We start from the raw sequence: 26154 nt of genomic DNA, 5'->3' as shown, positions 1-26154 counted from the left end.
TTATGTCTATGTAACTGATAAACCTTTTTTGGAGTCAAAAGTCAAAAGCAGTACTGAGTTTTGGGGCGCCGAAGTTGAATTAATGAGAACAATTACGCACAGAAAAAAGTCAAGGGCAAGACTTTTGTGCATTTTATTTGTAAACGGTAAGAGTACTGTTACTCAAAATATATTTGTTGAAAACTGCATTAATATACTTTAGTTTTATACAGAAATTGTTTTATTTCATACAATAGAGACGTGTATAAAAGACCGAAAATCCAGTCGTATTATGTAACTTAAAATCTTGGATGAATGTCGATGATAGCACAACCGGACAGAAACCGCGCTAGGAAACAAACCAAACAATGAAATATTGTATTGTTGATAAACAGTACCATAGTCCTACTCTACTTCTTTGCAAATAAAAATTTTCTGTGAAATATATTTTCAAATAAGATTTTGGCAGCACTTTTAAAATTGTGCCATGTACATAAAAGCGCGAGTTTTCAGTATGCTAAACATTCTATATTCTGACGTCATTTTCGGAGATATTACGTCATAAAAATCAAAAAGTGACGTCACAATATGTGTTTATTTTTCATATCTTTCCAATGATATCAAACTCAATAATTTCCGTAAAACGGTTAATTTTGTATTAAACAGTTCTCAGGACTTTTGAAATGCCCCTCGTATATTAGGTTCGCAGCACTTTTAACAAACTACATATAGTCTTGAAAAGGAAAATAAATTAAACTGAGATTTTTAATTTGATTATGCCCTTACAATATTGGAATTTATAGATGACCTTTAAACTGCAAGTATAATTGATTAAATAATGTGACGTCGACATCAAGTGACAAGTCTAAATAAAAAAAACTAAATGTCCTCGACATGTACATTTAAACCACATTACATAATTTTTATATCAGTGAAGTCCTAAAAAGAATCGCCCATCCAGTGAAGTATGTATTTTTTATCTTAAAAAATCGACGATATTTTCATTTGTAATTTAACTGTGCTGCGCATCGCACTTTGGAGTCTAACAAATATTTTATCCAATCAAATGACGTGTAACAACTAAAATTAAATTGAAAATTACGGCAAGGCGGCCCTTTTGTTTACTTACGTAAAATTTAAGTGATAAAATATCGCAGATTTTGTACAGCTTGGAATGCGGATCCAATGATTTGAAATAAATTAAAACGATCGAAATTAAATTCAAAACTTTTTTCCCATTTAAGTATAAAACTTTCAATATAGAACTTAAAATAGTATTCAACACATCTGATGATTGGTCATTATTTAACGTATTTAAAAAATACGACATGTGATGTCCAACGCATTTTGAAAAATATATGTAAAAATGAAATGGACTAGGGCTGTGGTAATCTAAAAGAGAATAAGCAAAGAAATGAGTCATTTTAAGATTTATTCAACTTATGTTACAAGCATTTTTATAGCTTTTTAAGAGCATTGTTTTTTAAGGGCAAAAATAAGCCCAAACCGTACCTTCTTCATTATATTCTATTCTAATTATGATAATTAGAATTTCTACAGTCTGAACAGATGAAAAATGACTGCAAGCAAAATATACGATCACTATAAAAAATATTTTTATATGTTAAACAATACTTTTTAACACATTGAGTATATGAAATCAAGCAACAATGATGTAAAAATACGTTCATAATTTGTTAATGATTTATGGATATATACTTCACAGAGCTCATTTTTTGCACCATGTTATTGTTCAAGTCTGTAGTATATTATGGTTCCATCAAAAAATGCAAGCTGCATTATAGGCTTAACCAGCAACACCACAAAGTTATCTGTTAGCTAAGAAGTTTTTAATGCCTTCTCCAACAAGTCTGGTACCATTAACAACAGTATAGCGTCCCTTATACATTATATCAACACGTTTAAACTTATTCAGATCTGAATCATCAGCGCCAATTTTTGTTTCCGTGATATGGGGCTTCTCGCTTTCAGTTCTGTGCATGGGAACAAGTAAAATCTGCTTCTCCAATCCTTTTTCTGTAACTATATGATGATTTTATTTTATTATTGGCACATTCAAAGAATACATTGTATAACAAAGAGGTTACAAAGACACGTATTCATGTACTTAGTTTAATCAAATGAGACAAGTGTAGTATCTTGTTTTCGTGGGGTTACTTTCAACATATATTTAACTTGAATTTCAGTTAACAAAACTTGAGAGAATGCGACAGATTATTAAAAATTAATAATGCGTATAATATACAACAGTTTACAGAAAAATTATGCACACCTTGATGTCACGTCAAACAACATATACCTTTGATTTCTATGGTGTTTTCATTATTTTTTATTCGAATAAAAGATAATAAAAAACACTATTGTAAAACAAGTGATTAAGGTCTTTCGTCATCAGTGGGAGACCTTATTGTTTTTCTTAGGTTTCTTTTCTACTATTTTTCTTCTTATTTTTTCCTTACCGTTTTTGATCATGCAAGTAATCGGAAACGGCTCGATGGATTTTCATGGAACTTTCAGGTCTGATAGAACATGTTTTTTTATGACGTCATTTCTGGTTCGCATATTTTCGCGATTTTGACATTTTTAGAGCGTCATTTTTAGTCCGGCAATGTTCTCAAAATCCTTTGAATATACAGTAGCGACCGGACCCAACCTAACACAAAGCAGTCCCAGAGCAGTCCCGGGGACTGCTTTCTGGGACTGCTAAAGCAGTCCCGAGGCGGTCCCAGAGCAGTCCTTCAGCGGTTCCACAGCAGTCCCAGAGCGGTCCCAGCAGTCCCAGCGGTCTCAGAAAGCAGTCCTAGCAGTCCCAGTGGGCAGGGTTTATTAATTTAATGTGTGGAGCTCAGTCAGAAATGAGATTTCCAATAAACAATGGAACTATAAAATGCAGCTGAATTTCTTCTGAGCAGTATGCCAGGATTCCCTACTATGCGAAGGTCATTTACATGCATGAGCAGTACGCGCATAAAAACAATTCGAAATAATATTTATTGAAGGAAGAAAGCTTACACACCTACATAAATAAATTACACTAAACATGAATATTTAATCACAATTATCTTGGGGGGGGGTGATTGATACTGGTTCCCATATTTATTTTTCATACAGAAAATTAAAATTAAAAAGATTATATTCCACCGGAATATAGTTTTGAATATATCTTATCATTATAGATCAAGGCATTTGAAAAGGCATTTTCTTAAGTATTTAGGTTTTGAAAAATTTGTTGTTAATTTTGCCAAGTAATATTTTTCAGTCATGATTATTTTACTGACATGTTTTAATTAAAATTATTGTCAGTTTTATGTGTTTAATTTGTAAATTGTATTAGTGACCAGGATAGAATTCTTGGATGTTTAAAATTGATTTATCTTGAAAAAAATTTAATACACATTTCATTTATCTTTTTTTCTATTTTTTGAATTACATTTTATTTTACAGATTGAAATTAAGTTAATTGAGCAGCATACTCAATGATTTGTAACACTGATACGTGTAACTAATGCAAAAAAAAATTGCATGATTTATTTTCTGCCAAAAGGCGATTGAAACCGCAGATGTTTATACATTGTATTATTTTTTGTACACTTTATCGGCCAGGTAAACACAAGCAAAGCAAAAAAAGAAATAAATTACAATTCCCGATATTTTCAACTGTAACAGTTTATTTATTTATTTATCTATTTTTTCCTTAAATAAATATTCTCTTTTAATAACTTGTTTATAAATTAAAATCTAATTCATCTGCAAATTTTGAGCATTTAATTTTAGATTAAATAACAAAATAAACCTACATGTAGATTTTTTTTTTCATGAGCATGTAGTTTATTTTAGAAAAAAAATCTTTTCCTGACTTCCTTCTTTAACAACTTTATTTTTTTTTTAAATATTCTATACATTTTGAATATAAGCAGTCCTTAAAATCATTAAATAACTATAATACATGTAATCTCAAATTATAAAAATATTGTAAGCGATCTCTGCTTTTTTTAATACAATAGTAGTTTAAACTCCTCTCTGCTGCAAGTAAACATAATAACAGGGAGCCTGCATATTCAGAATACACAAGGGAGCGGAGCTATCATGTCACTCAGATCCTCTTTACACATGAGTAAACAAAACAGTCCCTGAAAGCAGTCACAGGGACAGCTTGGACTGCTGAGTCTGCTTTCTATAGCAGTCCCATAGCGGTCCCAGAGCAGTCCCACAGCGGTCCCAAAGCAGGCCCGGGGATTGCTTTCTGGGACTATTTTGGTGTCAGGTTTGGTCTGGTCGGTACTGTAGAAGTATAAAATTTTCAGTGATGACAGAGAAACCTTTGGAAAAGTGAATTGAGTATATCATTGTCACCGAAAATACGAAGCACCGACGCTCGCTATGGCCCGAAAATAGTTCTAATGTGAATTTTAAAATTTCTAACACCTTTTCTACGATATCTTTTTATTTAGAATTATTTTGTAAAAACATATAGAACAAAAATTGTAAGGAATTTTGAGAAATTTAAAATGAAATCTCCAAAGAAGGACTGACCCTCAAAATAAGGAATCTAGAGGGGCCAAAATTTCCTTTTCTTGAATCCTTAAAAAGTATTGAGGATGTGTAATACATCAAAAAAACAAAGTTGTTCAAAATGTTAAGTAAAATCTATTAAAATCGTCAAAATACGTCACTTCCGGTCAAACCGGAAGTAGTAAAAAATGTATATAGCACTTCCGGAAGTAGCAGAAAATAGCTTACTTCTTCAAAAATAAACATGGATATACATGGATAAAAATGGAAAATTGAAATCATAGGAGACGTCATTACTCTTTTTTTTTAAATAGGAAACGTTACTTCGTTACCTCCGGTCAAACAGGACGGAAGACCTAATCGTTGCTTTGCAACAAACTTTGCTCTACTTATTATTCTTTTTCTATAAAAATGTATATTGTATTGCATCCTTGACAAAGGGGCATTTTCAGTTCCCTTTTTTTTTCAATTAGGATTTTCTTTCTTTATAAATAAATAATAAGAATAATCCTATCTATTTGTGTATATCAGATCCAAACTGAAAATAAGTTAAGGTTTTTTACAAAGAACAACATATGATAAGTGTCTCAAATGCCCCCTTAAAATAAAAATATTAATATAATTTTACTTTTTATTTTGCTTTTATTTGTACAACTATACATGCTACCTTTATCGGTCACCTTCAATTAAATCAAAATGCCTTTAATTTATAAACAGTATCGAATGTGTTTTCAAAATTAATACGTAGTAATAGAACATGAATTCCTTTTTCTTCAGTATACTGCATTATATAATAGATTAGCCGTGTGTTTTTCCCATATATATGTTAGAAATAAAACCTGTTTGATCAGGAATGATAAGTTTATCCAAATAAGTCTTAAATCTTCTTGCAAGAGAACCAGAGGTAGTTTTATTAAAAGTATCTAAAAGTATATTTTGACGGTAAAAGTTCTTGATTCTCGACCACAAAAATAATAAAAAATTAATCGTGTTTAATTTGTAATAGCTTTTTCAGTATTTTAAAAACGCTTAAATTGCATTTTGCTAAATATACAGTGTATTACATCCATTTTAAAAGAACAGTCGATAAGTTTGCTTCTAGCTCAATTTGCGTCTTGGTAAAATTACCACTTATGCGGTATCTTTAGAGAAAAAAAGAGCATTGAACAGTCAAACAAATATTCAGTACTTGAACAACTTCAGTTGTTAGAGCTTGAAATGTTCTTTCCTCTTACATCATGACCTCAGGGGTACAATTAAACTATTACTGTGGAATCATTTTAATTCGGGGGGGGGGGGTGTTTGTTGGTAAGCAACATTCTATCTGTTCGTTTGGACGTATTTCGAGAGTTACTCGTAAATACCGATGATTAAGGACAAACAAATTTTTAAGGAAAAGCAAAATGACAAAAATCAGCAATATCATATGGGCTGATTTTTACCATTTTGCTTTTCCTAATAAAATTTACCTGACTTCATATATTTTTTCTAAAGTTTATATAACACTTCTAGCACAAAGATAACATATTCTGAAATTTCTTTTCACCTGTAAACGTTTACCCAGTATGTTTTGTCCATATTTGTAATTTTATTGAAGATGGATATGGAGATAACGAACAGTATACAATCTCAAAGTCCATAAAATAATACAAAATAAGAGCAGAGCAAACACGGACCCCCGAAACATCAGAGGTGGAATCAGGTGCCATTGAGGAGTGAGCATCCCCTGCCAACCGGTCACACCCGCCGTGTGCTCCTTGTAATAATCAGGAAATATTTCTAATATTATCCAAGGCTATTTCCATTTTCCAGTTCTCAGGAGAAGAGAAAAATACGAATTATCCATTCTTTTAAACTTATGACATGATATCAAGTCACCTCCAAAGAAAAAAAAATGCTTGTATTGTCTGTCCTTACGTGAATTAATATGTTAACAAATAAACATTGGTGAGTAAGGGTGACCCATGAGACCGCGAACATCGGTTTTAAAAGAACAATGGTGATTCAACAGTATTTGATATTTAGAATATCCATTTATTGAGTACTCCCATGTGATAAAAAAGAAAAATTTTAAAAGATATGCAACTCCTATAAATTAAAAAAATCTAATCTTTGCTACACATATCATAGCTAGACAAGGAAACCAAAAACTACATAAATTGATAGGATGTGCAAAAAGATTCCAGGATTGATATACAGTTTGGGATTGTATTGGTTCTAAGCAATGCAAATGACACCAAGTGAAAAAGAAAGACATTTTTGAAATACCAAGAATGTTTGAGTTTCTCTTAATTTAACTCAAATTTTTATGAAGCAAACTTTATAAATCTACACAACTTTTTATTACTATTTAGGACTTTATTATGAAAGAATAATAAACGCTTAAGAATTATCTGGTCAAACTTAATCTTTGTACTCGTACTACATGTATATAATTACGAATTTTGGTATCATTTGTCAATTCAATGTACATTTTCTCATCCTTTAGAAATAACACTAGTACTTTGTTTGCTCTATAAGGAACAAGTACAGTCAATTCACGAATTATCGCCATTCGATTCATCGCCATTTTCGCAATACCGCCATGATTTCCCAAGAACGTTTTTCCTGCTATATAAAATTCTCTTTGTAACGCCAAATTCGCATACCGCCATCCGCCACCCTGTTTTCAAAACAAACGTCCATTTTTAAGTGTCAATTATCTCGATATACCGCCACAGGTGCATGCGGTCAGTGAAGCGCGGCTAATTGGTTGACGCTATCCCTGTTGTAAAGCATGCAAAGCCAGACAAGGTATACGCAATTAAATAATTAGATAGAATTCAATGAACAAATGATTTTAATATGAACTGTTACAATGATGTTGTTCTGTTGTTTTGTTTAAAAAATCATTTAGTCACGGCTTCGCCACTAAAGGGGTAGTTGTGAAAGTACGCCAAATACAATATTATTTTGATGATCTCTGCTTTAAACAATGCAAAGTTTGCCTAAAAATAATTATACGGTATAAATTGTGAAAGTTTCACTAACAATGATGTCAAAAACAGTAAATTTCTTCAAGAAACCATTTTACATACTGTCAGCAATATATCACGACGATCGACCCAGCGTTTTTTTTTTCAATATAAGACGTGCCGATTTACATGTACATAGATACACATGTACTTGCCTTTATTTCATAACTGCACATTTTGTTTTCAAAAAAATGTACATAAAAAAATACTTGAAGTATTTTAAAATTTAGAAATATATTTTATATACATGTACATGCAATTATAAGAATAGAAACGCTTTATGGTATTTCTAAGAACGGTAACTCTACTTCTTGTTTCCTAAAAGATGGGAAATTCAATTCATCGCCAAATTCGTTATACCGCCATGATTTCTAAATCACAAAACGTGGCGGTTTATCGAGAATTAACTGTAATTAAGTGGACCGAATCAAGGAGACTTAACCCTGAATACAAAGACTGAAGACCTTGTAGTTTTTGTATACTTTTATAGTTATCCTCACTGAAGTTACAATTATATAGTTACCAGTATTGTGTAAGATATAATAGTTCTCAAGGTACCACAGACATCTTTGTTTATTTTTATCTGGTACAAAATATGTTTATTTCACTATTATGGTAACTAAATATTTCATTTTACAAAACTAGCTTTAATTTATAGATTGGATATTGACGACAAGAAAAAAAAAAACGTTTGTAAATTTGTAACATATTTCTGATAATTTGTAATTAAAAATTTAATGTATTATTTCGGGACAAAAATAGTGAGTACGAGAATGCATGGGTATAAAACAAATATATAAAAGAAATTAAAGCATAAAAACTTAATTAAGATATAGTTTCTTTAATCTCCTTCACACAACTAATCTACAGAGTACAGTACAGACTGGACACAATGTAAAAGAAAGCAAAGAAAAACAGAATCCACTTCATGCTTGAGTTCGTTTAGCCATCCCGAAAGTAAACGCCAGGTTATATGTAGCTCAAGCGGACTCAGAGCTGATCCCGAGCGAACACGGGGCAAAGTTCCACCCGGAGCGCACTCAATGCATTCATACAATTTCTGAACACGAACCCGGGAAGTGAACTTGGGCTTCACTTTTTTGTGAGGTTTGTTATGATGTATATATAATAAAGTGGATAATTTGTGATTTACCTTGTAAATTTAGTTGTTTAAATGCATGGTGAACATCATGAGATACCCGACTTGAAATGTTGCAAGGTAGCAAGTATTTCCGTCCTTTTTTTATTTTTTTCTCCCATTCGACTTTGCGTTTTATTTCACGTTTGATAAGAGATTTAAGGCATTCCAGATGATCGGGTAGTTTGTCTGCATCATCATGAATACTCAATATTTTGACTACAAAAGGAAACATTTTATTCTATCAAGTAATTAAGGAAAAACAAATTTCATTATATTAGTTATATAACTGAGTTTTACTTAATATATTAATTTTTTTCTCATAATAGAACTGTTACAAAACGTACACATGAATAAAATCTGTTAGCAATTTTATTCTCAAAAAAGAGCAAATAATAATGAAAAACAAACGAACAAACGGATTTTGTGTCATTCAAGTCTGAGAGTAAAACATATGGAGATAATAAACATTATTTAGTCTAAAAAGTCCGATCAAATCTGCCCTGTGCTCCCTTTCATCATACAGAAATATCAGAAAGTCCGTCATAATGGACTAAAAATACGTATGAAAAACGTCAGTCAGCATTTGACTTAATGATTAATTTTATTTGCTGACAATGTCATTGTATCGACCATAAAACTCACTCAAAGACATTAAACGAGACTGCTTATATTCTTTAACATCAACTAGTTTGTCAATAATTTACGTCGTTTTGGAAATTGATCATACGTAGAACATACTTTCGTGTATCGAATCAAATAAGATATACAAATTCCTTCGGCAGGTAAATTGGTATATTGCTGCAAAATAACGGGAAGTTGATAATTATGAAGCTATAGTCATCATTTTTTTTTCATATAGCTTGGTTGAAAGATTAATATTAACATTTTTTCAAGTACAATATCCAAATATGAGACAAATGAGTCAGACTCTGACGTATCTTTAAACTCAAGCCTAATATATATTGTATCGACGTAAGAATTACCACTTTTAAATGAAAATACGTCGCTGATATATGTAAATGTCGAGTTAAAGGCAGCAATACATTGTATGAGTTTTTTTTCTTCTCACATATAAATTTTGAAGAAATTTTGCTTCATAAAATACATGTACAAAAATAGTTCTGCTTATCAACGGGAGACAATTTGTACCCATGGAAATTCAAATAGATCATTGGAGGACCTGGTCTCCAAAAACCACACAGATATTGTCAATCAGAACATCAAGCATCTTTTTGAAGTCATTTTCATGGTACTTTTGTGTAAAATCAGCATGTTTTTAACAAATAATTTTTATAAATGTCACATGACAAAATGGTTAATTTACGAGTATCATTTTTATGGAAAAAAGCAGCTGTCAATATCAAAAAGTCTGGATTTTAATTTATCGTGATGAATTGTTGTGTTTAAATCTGAAAAGTCTTTTGTTTAAATTACGGTACTACATGTCCCTATTATGTTCCTTTTGGCCTCATTGTAATTATAAAAAAGTTTGTAGACAATCCAGTGTGAAAATAGTAGTCTATTATAATTGTGTGATACTGTGTTATAAATGAAAGACCTCAAACGACCCCTCAATAAACTGCATTTGAAAATAAATTTATATGAATTTAATGATTTGATATCCATTTTTCTATTTGTAATTCGAGTGGTCTAGAGTCTAGAGTCTATCTAGAGTATTACAGAGTATTTCACTGTATTTGTCATAAGTACCTTCTTTGGATCCAGTTTTGCATTTCCTACATAACATATAAACTGCAAAATACAAAAAAATGTAATATAAATACTTATACCAAAAAAGAAAAAAAAACCAAGAAAGACATTCTATATTTGAGCAACTGAATTCAAATCTTAACTATCTTGCATATAATTTTCTCATTATGAATGTTCAGATATAAACAATTTCTTTTAGAGAGTAGGGAAGAGAAGCATATAATTACATAGTCCTCCTGCAATGGCTGTAACAAGTATTCCCGTCAAAATTTGTTTCAGGTTTGGAAGTAACAGATCCATTTCTTCCGTTTGCCTTTGAAAACACATGTTTTTCCATAATAAATGCATATTCAACAACACAGTAAACAAAATGAGTCATTTAATTTTTAAAGGCGTATCGGTTAAGCAATCTGTAACGGATCAAGGCATGTATTCAGAATCAATGACTCTTCGGTGGTTCTAGAATGTCTAAATGGTTACTGAATCATTTCAATGATACAATTTATCAAGTTAAAACAAACAAGAATCCCATAAAGAGCAAAAGCCACGTTGGGTCTTTTTTGGCCCTGAGAATTTCCGAAAAATCAAAACCGATCAGTTTAGGTTGCAAATGCAGTATTTATCACTTGGAGTGTTGGTGTCCAAGTATCTAATAATCGTGACGTAATTTCCATCTAGTCAATGCATTATGACGTCATAAAATGCGTCATTTTTCTCTTATCGTGTAAATTCCTTTAAAATGACCTAAAGTTGCAGCATATTTTTCAATATTTTATATAGAGCACAACCTCTGATCCAATATATGCAAATACATAATGAAAACGATCTTTCTGAAAATCAAAAAAACATGCTTTATTTTTTGGATCGTGGGCTGTGCTCATATTTTAATTCTTTGCTGAAGGTCAAAAACGGAGGTTTTTTGCAAATCTTAAGAACATTGCAATTTCTCAAACCTGTTTTCCATTATCTGGATTCTCAAAACGAAATGTTATTACAGAAAATGAAAGCAACAAGTGTCTACTTTATTTTTACACATAAAATGGGAAAGAGGGTGAAAGTTAATTATTTGAAATAAGTACAGGGCCATTTTATGCAAAAGATGGCTCTTACCCTTAGTATATCATCCAATTTCGATAAAAAGTGAAATTAAAAGGATAAAATTAAGTTAAAATTTCAAATCTTGAAAAGAATTTGATAATTAAACAAGACAGAAAGAAATAAGTGCAAGGAGAACCGTACAGATATAAAGTTGTTTGTTTGAATGTATCTTGTATAGAATATCCCACATTATTATTTTATTTTAGAATCTACTGTAACATTTTTCAGTGAAAGAAAATAACTCATCTTGTCATTTTAGCAGTTACATTGTAACTATTGATTTTTTTGAAATCAAAAATTTCAATTTTCTCTGTACTTTATTCGACTTACTAAAATACTTATTCATGATGTTAAATTTCGAAAGAACTATAAATGTACTTTTTTCAGTCGCGGGTTATTCTGAGAACGCGGAGTGTAAACTGACAAGTTTGATTGCATGCATTTAATGTTATTTCTATCTCATACAATCAATAAATTAATCTAAAACAACAAAATGAACGGGCACAATTGAATAAATTTTCAATAAACTTAAGGTACGTCAGTAAGTACGCTATAATGATTTATATACGTGCGTACGGCAGGTATTTTCAGCTTTACGGTAGACTTTTAGGTATATCGGTTTTTGTCATGCGTATATGAATATAAATTCTGTTAGGAAGAAGGGATGGGGGCAGAAATGTTTTAAATGAAAAAGGAAGTTTTTCAGAACAGATACCTCCCCTCAATGATTTTTGTCACAACTATTTTTTTCGGTTTAAAGTAGTTAAAATATATCTTGTCATCTTATTTAATGTTATTACTTGAAAATTGGTTGATTCCTAAAAATTAGATGCAATTGATTTTATACCATGGATTAATGGAAAGATTCGGAGAAATTTGTAGACTTTACTTAATTTTAGATAAGGTAGAACACAATAGATAGATCGAAAGGACAAAGAACGGGTGGACTTAACGCCCTATTTTTGGATCTTTCTGCGACTACTCTAACAAGTTTAAAATAAAGTGAATCCAAAATATATTACAAACACTAGAAAGAACGACATATTCTTGGTTATATTAACTAGACCATATGTACAAAAGCAATGCCTTGTTGCCATGAATCAAAATTGAAACAACGATACATTAGTGTCGTCTTCCGGAATATGACATGTACCCGGGGTGGCTTTTAGGTCACGCTATCAATATTAATAGGAGGCGGGGCTATCGATCGGTGTCATTGTTAACATTTCTCTCTCTCCATCTCTCTCTCTCTAGAAATTCGAATACGTGTTTGGCATATTGCACAGCGATGTCATTATGATTATTAAAAAACAACGTGAGGACACGCAAAATTAAACAACATTTAATGTGTTAAATTCTGTAAACAGCACCAGACATAGTGATTTACATCTAGGTCAGGTTGAAGAATACAATGTAACTGTTTCCACGAGTACCCTCGCAGGTGGATATCACGTTATGAATTGTTATATTTAACAGGTCAATCGAAGTCGTAACAATGGAAGCGAGAAGTTTGTTTTGAAGATTTTTTTTTTTTGTTAAATTAAGTGTGAGCGCACGTTTGTCGGCTCTTCTCCTTTTAATATCACATTATTTTGTTCAAAATACAACTACATTTTTCTTAAGAACAGCCAACAAACATGCGCTGACTATGTATTCAGACGATGAAAAATGCATGACCCTGATTATCAATTGATATTCAAGAAATCTTCAGGCACCATGCCTTCGATATTTATTTAGTTTACCTTGAAAAGAGCCTTTTAAATTCGCATAACTACACAGTTAAGATACCGGAGGTTTATACGATGGAAAAAAATTAACATTTTATGGAACTTAAATTTACGGGATTTTTCCTGGCCAGTTAAGTCCACCCATTCTTTTTTCTCAAATTTAATTTTTCTAAAACTGATATTTTGTTCGTGGATACAATATCTCTCTTTATATAAGATATGAAAAAAAAATCAACCACACATTTTTTGCCCCGATAGTCTGAGATAGCCTATCAAACCCATATAAGAAGAAAATCAGACATTCAACTTGAGAATGATTTTATTGTAGAATTATCAATACTTGATATCGCGATTACTTAACTTAGCGGAACTCTTTCGCGAAGGAGGTAGGAATCGTCTGTTGGGTGGGGGCAATGTGCTATTCAATACAATGCAAGATCGATCATTGTAGCATTCATAAGGACAGATAAGTAAAAAATCCTGGTAGAATACCTCGCTAAACAATCCCTGAACCAGCCTAATATATTTTTGAGAGGAGCCAATTCTAAATTGTCACATTTTTAACGATATCTTTAATTAAGCGGACTCTTCTCCTAAATTTTCATTGAAAATCGTCACATTTTTAAGCAGATAAAATATTCTTAGCTTGCCTTACTTGACGATCTACTATTTGAAGTTCAATATCTGGCAAAACATCGTGATTTCGGCATTAAATTGTTCGAATCATTCGATTGTAACTACTGTAAACAATGTCATTTGCCCCCAGAAATGTACACTATTCTCGACTCCCCCGCAAAAGAGCGGTAGTAAGTTAGATAACTGCGAGGTACTCATTGGTAGTCGCGATATTACGTATTGATCTATTGCAATTTAGTGTATTACTTTTAATAAAGATGACCTTCTTGTTACTTTAAATCAGAAAGTCATATTACTACTGGAAAATTTTAGTAAAATATTAAGTAAAAATAGAACTCACATAGTATCGGAATGGAAAGTTCACATGTAAAAAATATCCGACAGTTTAAGTTTTCTTAGGGGAAAATGTATTATTAAATTTTTACAAAAAAAAAGAATAAATCAAATGGGTCTTAGAATAAAATGTGTAAAAATAAAGAAAATTGACCAGTGGTTTCAGATGTCTTTGCAATTAAAAAAAAATCAATGGCAAAACACTAAACGATTTAGTAGATTACGTCACAATATTTGACCTTTGACCTCTTGATATAACTTTGATCTTTGTAGTACACAATGAATGGAAACTCCTTATGAATGTGACCTAATGAACATTTTCGGAATCTCATACACCTGACACCGTACTACGGACTGCGGACTTTCGAACAAAAGAACACTTTCAGGGAATGTATAGAAATACGTCTTCGGTCTTTCTTAAAGCCGCTTATAACGAAACCATTTAGTACCTTGATAATAATGTAGCTTAAACTAAAGAGTTCTAAATTGATGAATGATAAATACATGTACATGTATATTGTAATTATTATTTTAGGAATAATGGGAAAAAAATATTTAAAGCTGTCAAAAAGCAAAGATTAGAGTTCAGTGGATTCCGTGACAGTACTTTAGATAATGTTAATCTAAGTGCTTTTAGAAGAGGCTAATAAGCAAAGGACAGTCTCTTACTACAGAATAGAAGCAAGTGATATTCTGAGTGGCATGACTGCACCTTACAAAGATGTAAAACTTCCTGACGGGAAGTTAAGATCTGTTGTGAAGTCACCTTTGAAAAAAAAAATTAAATTAAATTAAATTAAATTTTATCTAATTATGAAGATAATTCAAACACGAGTATTTTCTTCCTTTAGTAGAAGCCATAGAAGTCATAATATATTTTTTAAAACTGAAGGAAGTATTCGAATATAATCTATAGTAATTTTTATATTAATATGCATATTTCAAGAACTAAGCCTAATTTAAGGAAAATCAGATATTTTTTCATGGAAGTTTAGTAACAAAGGGTAAAATGTTGTCCGTGTACAGGTATAAGTACTTTGTTGTGGAAAAAAATGCTCAGATTTGTTTTTCATGAGATATAAGCGATAGATTTAATTTTTCAAAGGTGGTTTCACGCGATAACAAAAATTATTTTTTTAACTTTTGAATTTTGATATCTTTTAAAAGAAAAAGACCTTGGAGATATAATTTGACAAAAGTTGAAACAATTTATGGACAATTATTTTTCAAGGAGAAAAACGAATATATTTTTTCGCGATTAGAATAGCTTTAGTGTATGTGAAACAATTTAAACATGGAAACGGATAAAAGAATCAGCATAATTACAAGCGTAATCTGTGTTTATTGAGTAACTTAAAAAATGTATCTATATGCATTTTGATTATATGCACAAACGTGTAGGTATTGTACAAGTATCTGCAATACTTTTTAGTATTAATGTAAATAAATCACATTGTGATTGTGTTGGAATCCTCAGGGGCGTAGGCCGCGTAGCTTCCATTGTGGCAATGAGGCAACTGCCTCACTAAATTTTTCAGCAACATTTCCCTTCCCATAATTTATGTGATTTAACCACTCAAGGTGAAATCCGTTTATCAAAGTGCCTTTAAGCTTTTTAGTACTTCGGCTTTTGGAGGTATCATTCCGGTCCTGGCCTTGAATAAGTGCCATCCTGTTCTCGGGGATTTAGGGTTATTAGTGGAACCCAAACACCAAAACCAGTGATGTCGAGCGCAAAAAATCAAGTTCCTGCAAAATTTCAAAGAGTATCCTAGCGTCAACGACAATGCCAAAAAGAAAGCGTGATTCGACGTCTTTACCAAGAAGGCTCGCCAAGCGCAACAATGGCTCCCCCCCCCCCTCTCTCTCTGGCCAGTCAAGGTCAACCTGGAACCAGGGAAAGCAGGAGCCAACCATCTTTTAGTTTATCTAATGAGCAGTTGCAACAGATTTCAGAGGCTATAGCAAATAACCTAAGCAAGCAGAGTGAGACTAACCCCCTAATGGCCATAGAGCCACTGGAAACCCCATTGGCCACATGGGAACAGAGTCAAGGTACAGAACCCATTTTGATAAATGACAGTTACCCTGCATTAACACCTAGCTACGATAATGATTAAGGCCATGAAGTGTAAAATGTTTTAAAACTTAAAATTTTTAATGGCGAGTACACTTTTTTGAACTTGTTAGCCGAAAATTAACATGGGGTCGATCCAGATAATGAGGTAAGATATTTTTCCAAATAGAGGTAAACAAAAAACAAGCAAAGGTTATTGACAACATTCAAGTATGGACGGATGTTTTTTCTCATTATAAACGCATCCATATACTAGTATATGCCTCAGCCCATCCCGAGAGCAGAGTTCAGTTGTTCAAATTTATTCATACTATTAGGTTAGGGGCAAGTAGAGGAAAGACACTCGGGCGGAGCAACAATGACAATGAGTTAAGGCTCAAAAAGGAGGCTAAGCCATCTCTCTCATTTGCTGTTGTCGATCAGGAGCTTTGGCTCTTGTATATATAAAGTTCCCTTAGCACTCGGATTTCCTCAAAACCCCTTTCCCTTCTTAAGTGTTGTGAATTCAATTACAATGACATATGTGTAAATGTGTAAATACAAGCATGAAAGTATGGTATGTTCACATAACATCCCTACATTAAACACAAGACACCTTCAGACTCTAGTTTACATTTTAGGTCAACTGGTCTGCAAGCATCATGGCGGCCTCAGGTACCCGGGAGACCCACAACACCGAGCTAAGCTATTTGAGCACCTCTTACCCAATCAGCAATACCTCAGTAATATTGCAACAAGACCTATCATTGTACCTAGATTAGGCAAATTATTAGCATATTGCCAACTTATCTTGGTAGCCTTAGAACTTTTGCAGGGTTTTACAAATGGTTTTAGGTTGTGTTACGAAGGTCCTCGAGTGGCCACTGCGCGGGTATGTTAAAAAAGCATATCAGTAATTTCTCTGGAAATTTAGACTTTTTGAAGAAAATTTAGTTTTATAAATTATCAAAACCACTGATAAACGTAACCTGTTATTTACTAGTGCATACAGATAAAAGCGTGTCTAACACAAAGACGTGCATCACCGCCATGGCATCACGTGACTTCTATTAATAGCAAAATTTTCCTTAATAAAAAGGCTTACAGAACAACAATACCCCAGAGTTTGATAAATTCTTTGAGTATATAATATAGCTGAAAAACATCTAATTTGTCTAAAAAAAAAAGTGCTGCTAGAATCCCATTATCTTTTCAATAAAATATTTATTCCACACATTCGCACGAAACCTCACCCTATGTTTTGAATTTTATACATGTGAATCGAAATATTTCGTACAACCATGCTTAACTCGGGATCCTAGCAGCACTTTCCTAATTTGTCAAAACGCAAACTTTCAATCTGTACAAATCGTATGTTTTGAAATATCAAGCTTATTGTTGTTCTGTTTTGGTCAATAATGACAGACGATAGGCCGACCGGGATACGTATATAGGTAACTGTCTTCGAAAGAGAATATAATCGATGAAAATAAATTAGCATACTTGTTTAATTAATTGAACTCTTTATGAATTTATCACAATATTTCCGATATTTCCTTTTAAGCTCCATTTTAAGTATCTTTGAACATGCCGTCTTAGCCAAATTCTCCTTACACAACATGATCAATTTCCATGTTACTTGATGTACACATATGATGTCATCGGTGGTAGATTTCAATCATAATGATAGTTACAGCATAATAAAATAAAAACATTTATTTTTTTTAATGTTTACACACATTTTTATTCATTTCCTAGAGTTAAATTACATCCCTAAATACAAATATTACGAAAATCCGTGTTCTAAAATTGACGTCATCTTGCCTACAGTGACGTCACAATGCAGCACTGATTTAGCCAAGGTAGAATATTTTGTATGCTTCCTTATTACCCCTGCGTGACTGTAATAATTTTAAATCCATATCTGGACTACAGTATTAAGCTATTAAATTAGTCGTTAATGAAATCATTTTAGGCAGAGTTGCAGGTCAATTTGATCAGCCCCCTCTACCGAACCTTAGGTTGACTGCAGTGGGCATGGAACAAAAGGAAGGGGGCATTTGCTGGTAATTTTAGAATGGGGGAGTTGGTTCAAAATTCAGCACATGACCCTGGTCACGCTATTCAAGACGGGGATGTAACTTATCACAAACAGAACAATCAAGTCAACATTGTCCTTAAACACTCCAAAACTGATCAAGAGGCGAGGGGGGCAATAATTTCACTAACAGCCACCTTTCAGGCAGTATTCCCAGTGCGTCTAGATTTACCATTTATGCACTAAAGACCTAGCATCTATTCAGCATTTTTTGGCCACATCTCAGGTAGTCCAGTGACAAGGTATCAGGTGTCATATGTTTTCAATTTGGCCTCAGAAAAATTTGGGGTTAAGCAAGCAAACTTGCAAAACTCACACCTTCCGCATAGGCTTAGCTTCAACTGCCTGGGCCAATGCGGCCATCTATAAAGACATTGCCATTAAGGGTAGAGGGAAATCTCAGTGTTTGTTCAAGTACATTAGGAGTTAACATGTTAATAACTCTAGCATCATACATCTCCCTATTTTTCCCTTGTCAAATCTTTGTAGATGTAAAGAGAATATGGATCATCGGGTCTTCCACTGTTTAACATGCATTATATTATGCCAGAAAATCAGTATTTGGCACCAACTTAGAATTAAACCGGCGCAATGCTGCCATATTCTAGCTTAGAACATTAGAACAAAATTAGAACATAACTCAAGGTAGAAAATGCTCCTCACATATTAGTTACTCATCGCGGGGGAAATAACATAGTATAGTAAGAGGTAAGTCTACTGATTTACTTTTCAGAATAAAAGAAGTATTACAAAAAATTAGTTAATTTCTACCATCAACGTGATTAATATGGTCACAAATACTGCCACGTTTTTATTGGAGGGGGTATTAACCGGTCTGCTATGGGGAGAATAAGAGTAAGAGGAAATATAGCCATGTGGCTATCCACTTTTTAAGGTCTTGGGGTAAGTACATCAGTTATCCAGATTTACATAGGGTCAACACTGGCATATTTTCTAAAGATAACGTTCACCTTTCTGAGATGGGTAATAACTTGTTTTTGTATCGATTGTAATAGGCTTTGCAAGTCTTCTTGATTAACAACTCAGTTCACGTGTCACCAAGAGATGGGAATAATGGACCATAGCTGCGCCATAACTAAGATTTTAGTCATGGTTACTATTTCATTTACTGTCCATAGACCATATGTATTTGTATCGATCAACGTGCACCAAGTCAATTTTACTCTTTCCCATAGACTGTTGAGGGTCTATGTATTTGTATTGACATAAAGTCTTTATTTTCTTGGTCATTTTACTTTACCAAGTATTGATTATTGTCATAAATTACACTATTGGGGGACATAAACATGAGATAGGTAATTATCAATTTCAATATCGACCCCCTTTTCTGTCCATAGACTGTTAAGGTCTATGAATTTGCATTGACATAAAGTCTTTATTTTCTTTGTCATTTCATTTTACAAAGTATTTATTATTATCAAAAATTACACTATTGGAAGACATAAACGTGAGTTAGGTAATTATCAATTTTGATATCGATCCCCTTTTTGCCCATAGACTATCGATGGTCTATGTACTTGCATTTACATAAAGTCTTTATGTTCTTGATCATATCATTTTTCCAAGTATCGATTATTGTCATAAATTACACTATTGGAGGACATTAACTTGAGTTAGGTAATTATAAATTTTAATATCGATCCTTTTTTTTTCCTCCCGACTGCCCTACTGGCGGCGCAGCCAATGCTAAAAGCATAGGCTCGTGGCGGATATTTGTTTCACCAGTAGTGCCTATCTATATACTTACTATATGACTTGGTGCACAATTGATTGAATTTTGTGATTATTGTCCAAGCAGGCGAGCATATGTTCCCAGGGCTCACCGTTCATGCTTGTTTATTTGTGGGGATGACAAATCAAGGCAAGAATTGAGGCATGGCTCCCTTATTTGTTTATTAGTGGAGATGCCAAATCAAGGCAAGAGTTGATGCCTTTTATTTGTTTAATGCAGCAGTGGCCTATATCGCCAAATAAATATAAATAATTAAATAAAAGTATTTTGTTATCTTTAGTATAAAGGCCCAATGTAAGGGCATCTTTTGATAATGTGATTTAACCACTCAAGGTTAAATTCGATTATCAAAGTGTCTTTAAGCTTTCTAGTACTTCAGCTTTTGAGGTATCATTCCGGTCCTGACCTTGCATTAGTGCCATCCTTTTCTCGGTGATTTAGGGCTATTAGAAGAACCCAGGCACCAAAATCAGTGACGTCGAGCGCAAAAATCAAATTTCTGCAAAATTTCAACCCCAACCCCTAACCAAGCCCCTTAATAAAAGTAATATGTGAACGAAAATTATCTGCTGCTTTGTCGTGATTTGTTCTGTTTTCTTTTTCAGATAATATAAAGTCTTAATCCATACCCACAGCAAGGACTTGTCCAAATCGCCATCGCTGAAATCACATCCTACCTGGAGGAACATATTGCCCAAGCGGATATTTGTTTCACCAGTAGTGCCTAACTATATACTTAATATATGACCTGGCGCACAATTGATTGCATTTTGCAATTATTGTCTAAGCAGGCGAGCATCTGTTCCCAGGGCTCACCATTCATGCTTGTTTATTTGTGGAGATGCCAAATCAAGGCAAGAATTGATGCCTGGCTCCCTTATTTGTTTATAAGTGGGGATGCCAAATCAAGGCAAGAATTGATGCCTGGCTCCCTTATTTGTTTAATGCAGCCGTTGCCTATATCGCCAAATAGATATAAATAATTAAATAAAAGTATTTTGTTATCTTAAGTATTAAGGCCCAAGGTAAGGGCATCTTTTGATAATTGATAATACATCGCAGAAAACATTGCTTAAAACCGAATGTTTTATTATCATTTAAATGATCGTATAAATTACTGTTACTCGCACTGTTAAATTATTCGCACTCTATAGTTCTAAACTTAAGCCTATTTTTTTTTTTTTGGGGGGGGGGGGAATATATATAATTTTATATACATAAATATATTTGTTATACCTCTACTGTAATTACACTATATATAACTAATATCACCAAACTCTCTATTTCCCCGTGAAGAGACAATATCCCTCATCTGAGGAGCGTTCAAATAATCTCGAGTCTTTGATGTTATTAGCAAGGTACAGTAACTATGACTTTAAAACAATTCGATATGTGATGTCAAAATCATACTTGATTTCTAGCAAAATAAAGAAAACGTTAATTCTTCGAAATGTCAGTGAAATTACTTTTAAAAGATAATTCAAGTGTTTTAGGACACGATGTATTATTTATCATACAATCTGTTTAACCTCTTGCATTCGTAATTATGCCTCTGTAGTGTTTATTTTTTAAAATGTCGGAACATCTGGTAAAAAAAATTAAATCACCTATGATTATTTTGGTATAATAAAACAGTTATGGAATGTGAACTCGAAAAACAGCAAATTTATGGTTTCCCTCGGTAGGAAACTATTTCCCTTTGCGGCTTCGCCGCCTCGGGAAATAGTTTCCTTTCTAAGGGAACCACAAATTTGCTATTTCCCTCGTACCCATTCCATAACTGTATAGTATGGAACACAAGAACAATGGGCAGACAAAGTTAAAAACCGTTTGTGGAATAAGGAAATATGAAAGTCTAGAATCGCCGTCAAATATTTCACAAACCTTGTAAACTAGTGAATAATTTTAGTATTTCCCAAATGATGTCGAATTCAGTTACTGATTTCGTAAATAAAAAGGCCCGTAACTCTAAAAATCAAGCATTAAACATTAAGGGGGGGGGGGGGGTAAATTCACTTGATATCAACTTCTGTACGCAAATTTTCAAACTTTTGTTTAAGTTAAAAGCATAAAATTGAATGATTATGAATTGGAAATATTTATAAAACCCTAGAACACGCACAGAAATAGAACCTTTTTATAAAAATAAGATCCCTTGGTTAGTTTTGGATAAATACGAATCGTTTTCTAAAATGCGTCTTTTTATTCATTTAAGTCCAACTGGTTAGATAAAAGAGGGTGCATTTTTTTAATACGTGTTTTTCCTTGAAATAAATATCTATAAATTCATCTTAGTCTAACAACCCCCCCCCCCCCCCCTCAAAAAAAAAAAAAAAAAAAAAACACACATGCACACACACCCTACTCAAGTGATAGATATTCAATGTCTACTTTAATACACTTAATGAGTAAAATCACTTATTAGTATTAATCAAATTATTTAGTTAAATTATTGAGAAGTTTGGAAAATAAACAACATATTCTGGATTAGATAAACAATAAGCAGTATGCATGTTTATCTAAGTAATATTGTTAAGAAGGCTTAAATAGTTTAGAATTTTGTACATGTAGGTTTGCAAGAGGTTGATTGTATCTTCATGAAAAAAATTAATAATAATATTCTACTGGAATAGTAGAATTACAATTATCAATTTTAAAAAAGATATGCAATACGTAGAGGTATATTCGTTTAATTACGCTTTTGACACGTTCCCTCCCCTGTAAAGTCCGTAGTCCGTAGTACGCTGTCAGGTGTACGTGATTCCGAAAATGTTCATTACATATATCAACCCTCCACAGTTTATAAAACAAAAGTTACACTGCATTTTATAACAGACTGTTACATGATATGCTTGTTTATTGCACATAGAAAGCGTAAACACATTCCAAAATGTAAGCTCCCAAGTGACCAATATATAGGATTCTCTGATTTTTTCACAAAATATGACACAAACATACCAAAACTTATTTTTTTTATTCCAGGGATCAGTCCTTAATGTCAGTCTAGTAATATTAATCTTTTTTTCTTCAGTACTTTTAAAGAAATGGGTTAAAATAGAATCCATAGGTGTTTTGTCCTACCTTAAGTAACACGTTTTAATTTTGTTTTCAGACATGTTTTCCAAAATAGGCATAATTTTAGAGCATTGAATATAGCTACTTACCTCATGATACGATTTTCTTGTAATAAGTCACTACAAATACAGTCCCAATGCCATACTAGGAATAAAAACGAATGGGTAGATATATACATCTCACCAAACTGCCCTTTAAAGCTTAAGAGGAAGGACTGTACAAATTTAGGAAAGAAACTTCTTTCATCAGAAAAAAACCCAAACCAGGTTTAACTTTCGGTTTAAATCTATGGTTCACTAATACTAACATGAGTGACAAGTATTAGAATAACCTTGATTTTTTTTCTGCGCAGTCTCTAGGACAATTTTGTTTTCAGTATAGATGTTGATTTATTAGTTAAATTAAGGATATAAACCATAGCATTGGTAAGTTAGAAATTCGATTTATGATTCTACAGTATAAAAAGAGATATGATTGGCCCCATGAGAAAAGGTCCTTATTGCAATTTTTACATGTTTTGAGGTTTTTATGGATTCTAATAAAGCAAGGTTAGAAGTTACTGAATATGAATTTTTGTGGCCCTACGACAACTCTAAAAATGTTTTTTCTTCATTTATATTGTTGATACTTTAACAGATAAATAATGACGTCATTTTACTTTCGCCCAACGTCAAACGTCAAGTTTTCAGAGTGAACACGATTTTGAATTTTCATGGTAACGTTACTATGATAAGGATGTATATTAATGAGTATTTCCAGAATTTTTTTTTTTACTTGATAAATTTTCTATTTTAATAATTGTATAATACCAATAATAATTTAATAGTAATAGATGTATGTATCATCCATCAATGAAAGTAACTGTTTGTTTTACATTTCGCTGTGCTGTGAGAAGCAAAGAACTTTTGTTTACTTTCACAATACTGAAATATTCATTTTATGTAAAGAATTGTTTGAGAAGCTTACAGAATTCATTCGAAAATCATGACCCTCGACAGGTCAAGGTGTCAACTTTTTATTTGAATACAGTATAACGAGATAAAGCTTTTTAAATATGTGAAAGTTAAACAAAAATTTCAAAAAAGTCCTCGGGAACAACAATGAACAAGATGCTTCTGGGTTGTAAAAATTTGTTTATTCGTGTGTTTTTTTTTTCTCTAAATATAAAGACGGAAAAAATGTGAAATGTAATTTATTATTGTATACACTGTACACCAATTTAAGTTTTTTTTAATTTTTTAAGACTCAATAGTTTTAGAAGAACACATATTCCAAATCTATATACACATTGTACATATACAAATACTCAGTATCTAATTATTTCTTAAAACAATTTTTGCCTATATAATTTCATTTAATAAAACCATTTTATCCTAATATAAAATGAAATCCATTTGTACTTTTTTTAATTGTAATATCAAATAGAATACACATGTAACAGTATTCCATTAAATTAAGGAAAAACTGTCTAATTATTTTTGTTGTTTTTTTTCATGATATGATCAATCGAGTGGTTTGCGTGATAGGTGCTACAAGTCCCGCTTCTGTCACTATTTGTCCCACTCCGTACATATTCTTTTAAACCGCACCTATCAATGAACCAGTGGATTTATGTAGAAATGAATTATTTTTACTATTTGTAATTTTATCTCGAACAAAGACATTGAAAATGTAAATATTAAATCATAAACAAGGGATACTGTAAGCACTGAGCTTATTAACCCCCGCCTCCCATACCTTTATAATGGCAAAATCCATGTTTTTTTTATCTCTTGGAAACACGAAATAAGCTTCAGTATCATAATACAAAATAAAATAGGAGGTGCACAGTGACATTATGTATATTAAAGAATCAGTGAAAGTACCATTAATTTTTTCTTGCGGATGAGAGAGGGGTACCCTTCAATATTTTAGAAAGAATGGCATTGTTCATTTTTTTGTTATGCGAAATCCGAAATATATGACCGTTCAAAAAGTAAAATAGGAGGTGCATAAGGGCACTATATAACGAAGAATCTGTGAACTATAAGTTTCAATAAAATTCAAACCTTGGTATAAGAGGAGTTGCGGATAAAAGAAGGGTATTCCGAAGCGTAAAAGACAGATCACTATATACCCTCCATTTTTTCAAGCGGGAGTATAATAATTATGAATTCCTTGTTGTTCTAGATCATATAGGTCAATTAAAAGAATTTTTCCGGGAGGGGTCAAAAAATTAATTGGAAATTTGATATTCATACCATCCATGCGTGGATCTAGAGGGATTTGGGGGGGGTCTGCGCTTCTGCGCACAGATTGTGCAGAATTATTTTTTTTTTACTTAACCAAATAAAAATCTCCCTTAATTAGAATAGGCTTAGCTCTCTTCGAAAGCACGGATCTATGTGATATTGGTATAAAAAGTCACTGGCCGATATGAAGTAAAAAGAAGCCGACGACTAACCCCACCCCCTCCACACACACGCACACACCCACCCTTACACATACTATTTAGTTTTTTTCTTTTCGAAATGAGTTTATTTTTTTTATTTTATTTATTCCTTTATCCGTTTAATTTTATTTTTGCTTGTCAAGAAATTACTAGTTGGATTTTTTTTTTACGAGATGGTGTTATGTGATGGCGTGTGTAGAATTCTAACCATTGTTATTGTTTTCTAATGTAATGTTTATCACAGGATTTTTTTTACCTATATTTAAATTCATAAAATATTATTTCGCTTACATTTTTTCACGGCAATTTGGGTAATTATATTATACAAACCAATAACTGATGAATATAGTTTCAAAAATAAAACGAGTTATAGTCTGGTCCTGATTTTTAAAAAGAAGGCTAGAAATAACTTCTAACGGCAAATAATTATTATTTGGTCCAGCATAGTTTTTTTAACCTATTTCGAGTATGCTGAATCCGAAAAAATATGCTGGCTTTCATAAAAATGGCGTTAAAGAGGTCAAAATGGCGATTCAAAATGGCGGATATCCAATTTTTCTAATTTTCTCT

General features: G+C 32.4%; 2 protein-coding genes across 2 annotated transcripts in view; one reads left to right on the top strand and one right to left on the bottom strand.

Moving 5' to 3' along the window:
* Positions 1-1397: 1397 nt before the first annotated feature.
* LOC134264555 (uncharacterized) lies at positions 1398-23392 on the bottom strand. Its single transcript, XM_062746851.1, has 5 exons — positions 23243-23392; positions 10605-10690; positions 10378-10419; positions 8680-8883; positions 1398-2022 (listed from the first exon to the last, which is right to left on the bottom strand). Exons 1-5 carry the CDS (start codon positions 23329-23331, stop codon positions 1808-1810), a joined length of 636 nt encoding a protein of 211 aa, XP_062602835.1. The 5' UTR covers positions 23332-23392; the 3' UTR covers positions 1398-1807.
* Positions 23393-23514: 122 nt separating this feature from the next.
* LOC134264547 (interferon-induced protein 44-like) overlaps positions 23515-26154 on the top strand; it is a 43165-nt gene continuing 40525 nt past the window's right edge. Inside the window, exon 1 of the mRNA XM_062746845.1 lies at positions 23515-23578. The gene's annotated coding sequence lies outside the window, so the exon portion shown is untranslated. The remainder of the gene's footprint in view (positions 23579-26154) is intronic.

Source organism: Saccostrea cucullata, unplaced genomic scaffold, assembly GCF_032062105.1.
Source record: "Saccostrea cucullata isolate Sc308-1 unplaced genomic scaffold, CSIRO_AGI_Scuc_v1 ctg817, whole genome shotgun sequence".
Lineage (NCBI taxonomy): Eukaryota > Metazoa > Mollusca > Bivalvia > Ostreida > Ostreidae > Saccostrea > Saccostrea cuccullata.
The sequence above is the reverse complement of the archived record's forward strand: the minus strand, read 5'-3'. Positions and strand labels throughout refer to the sequence as shown.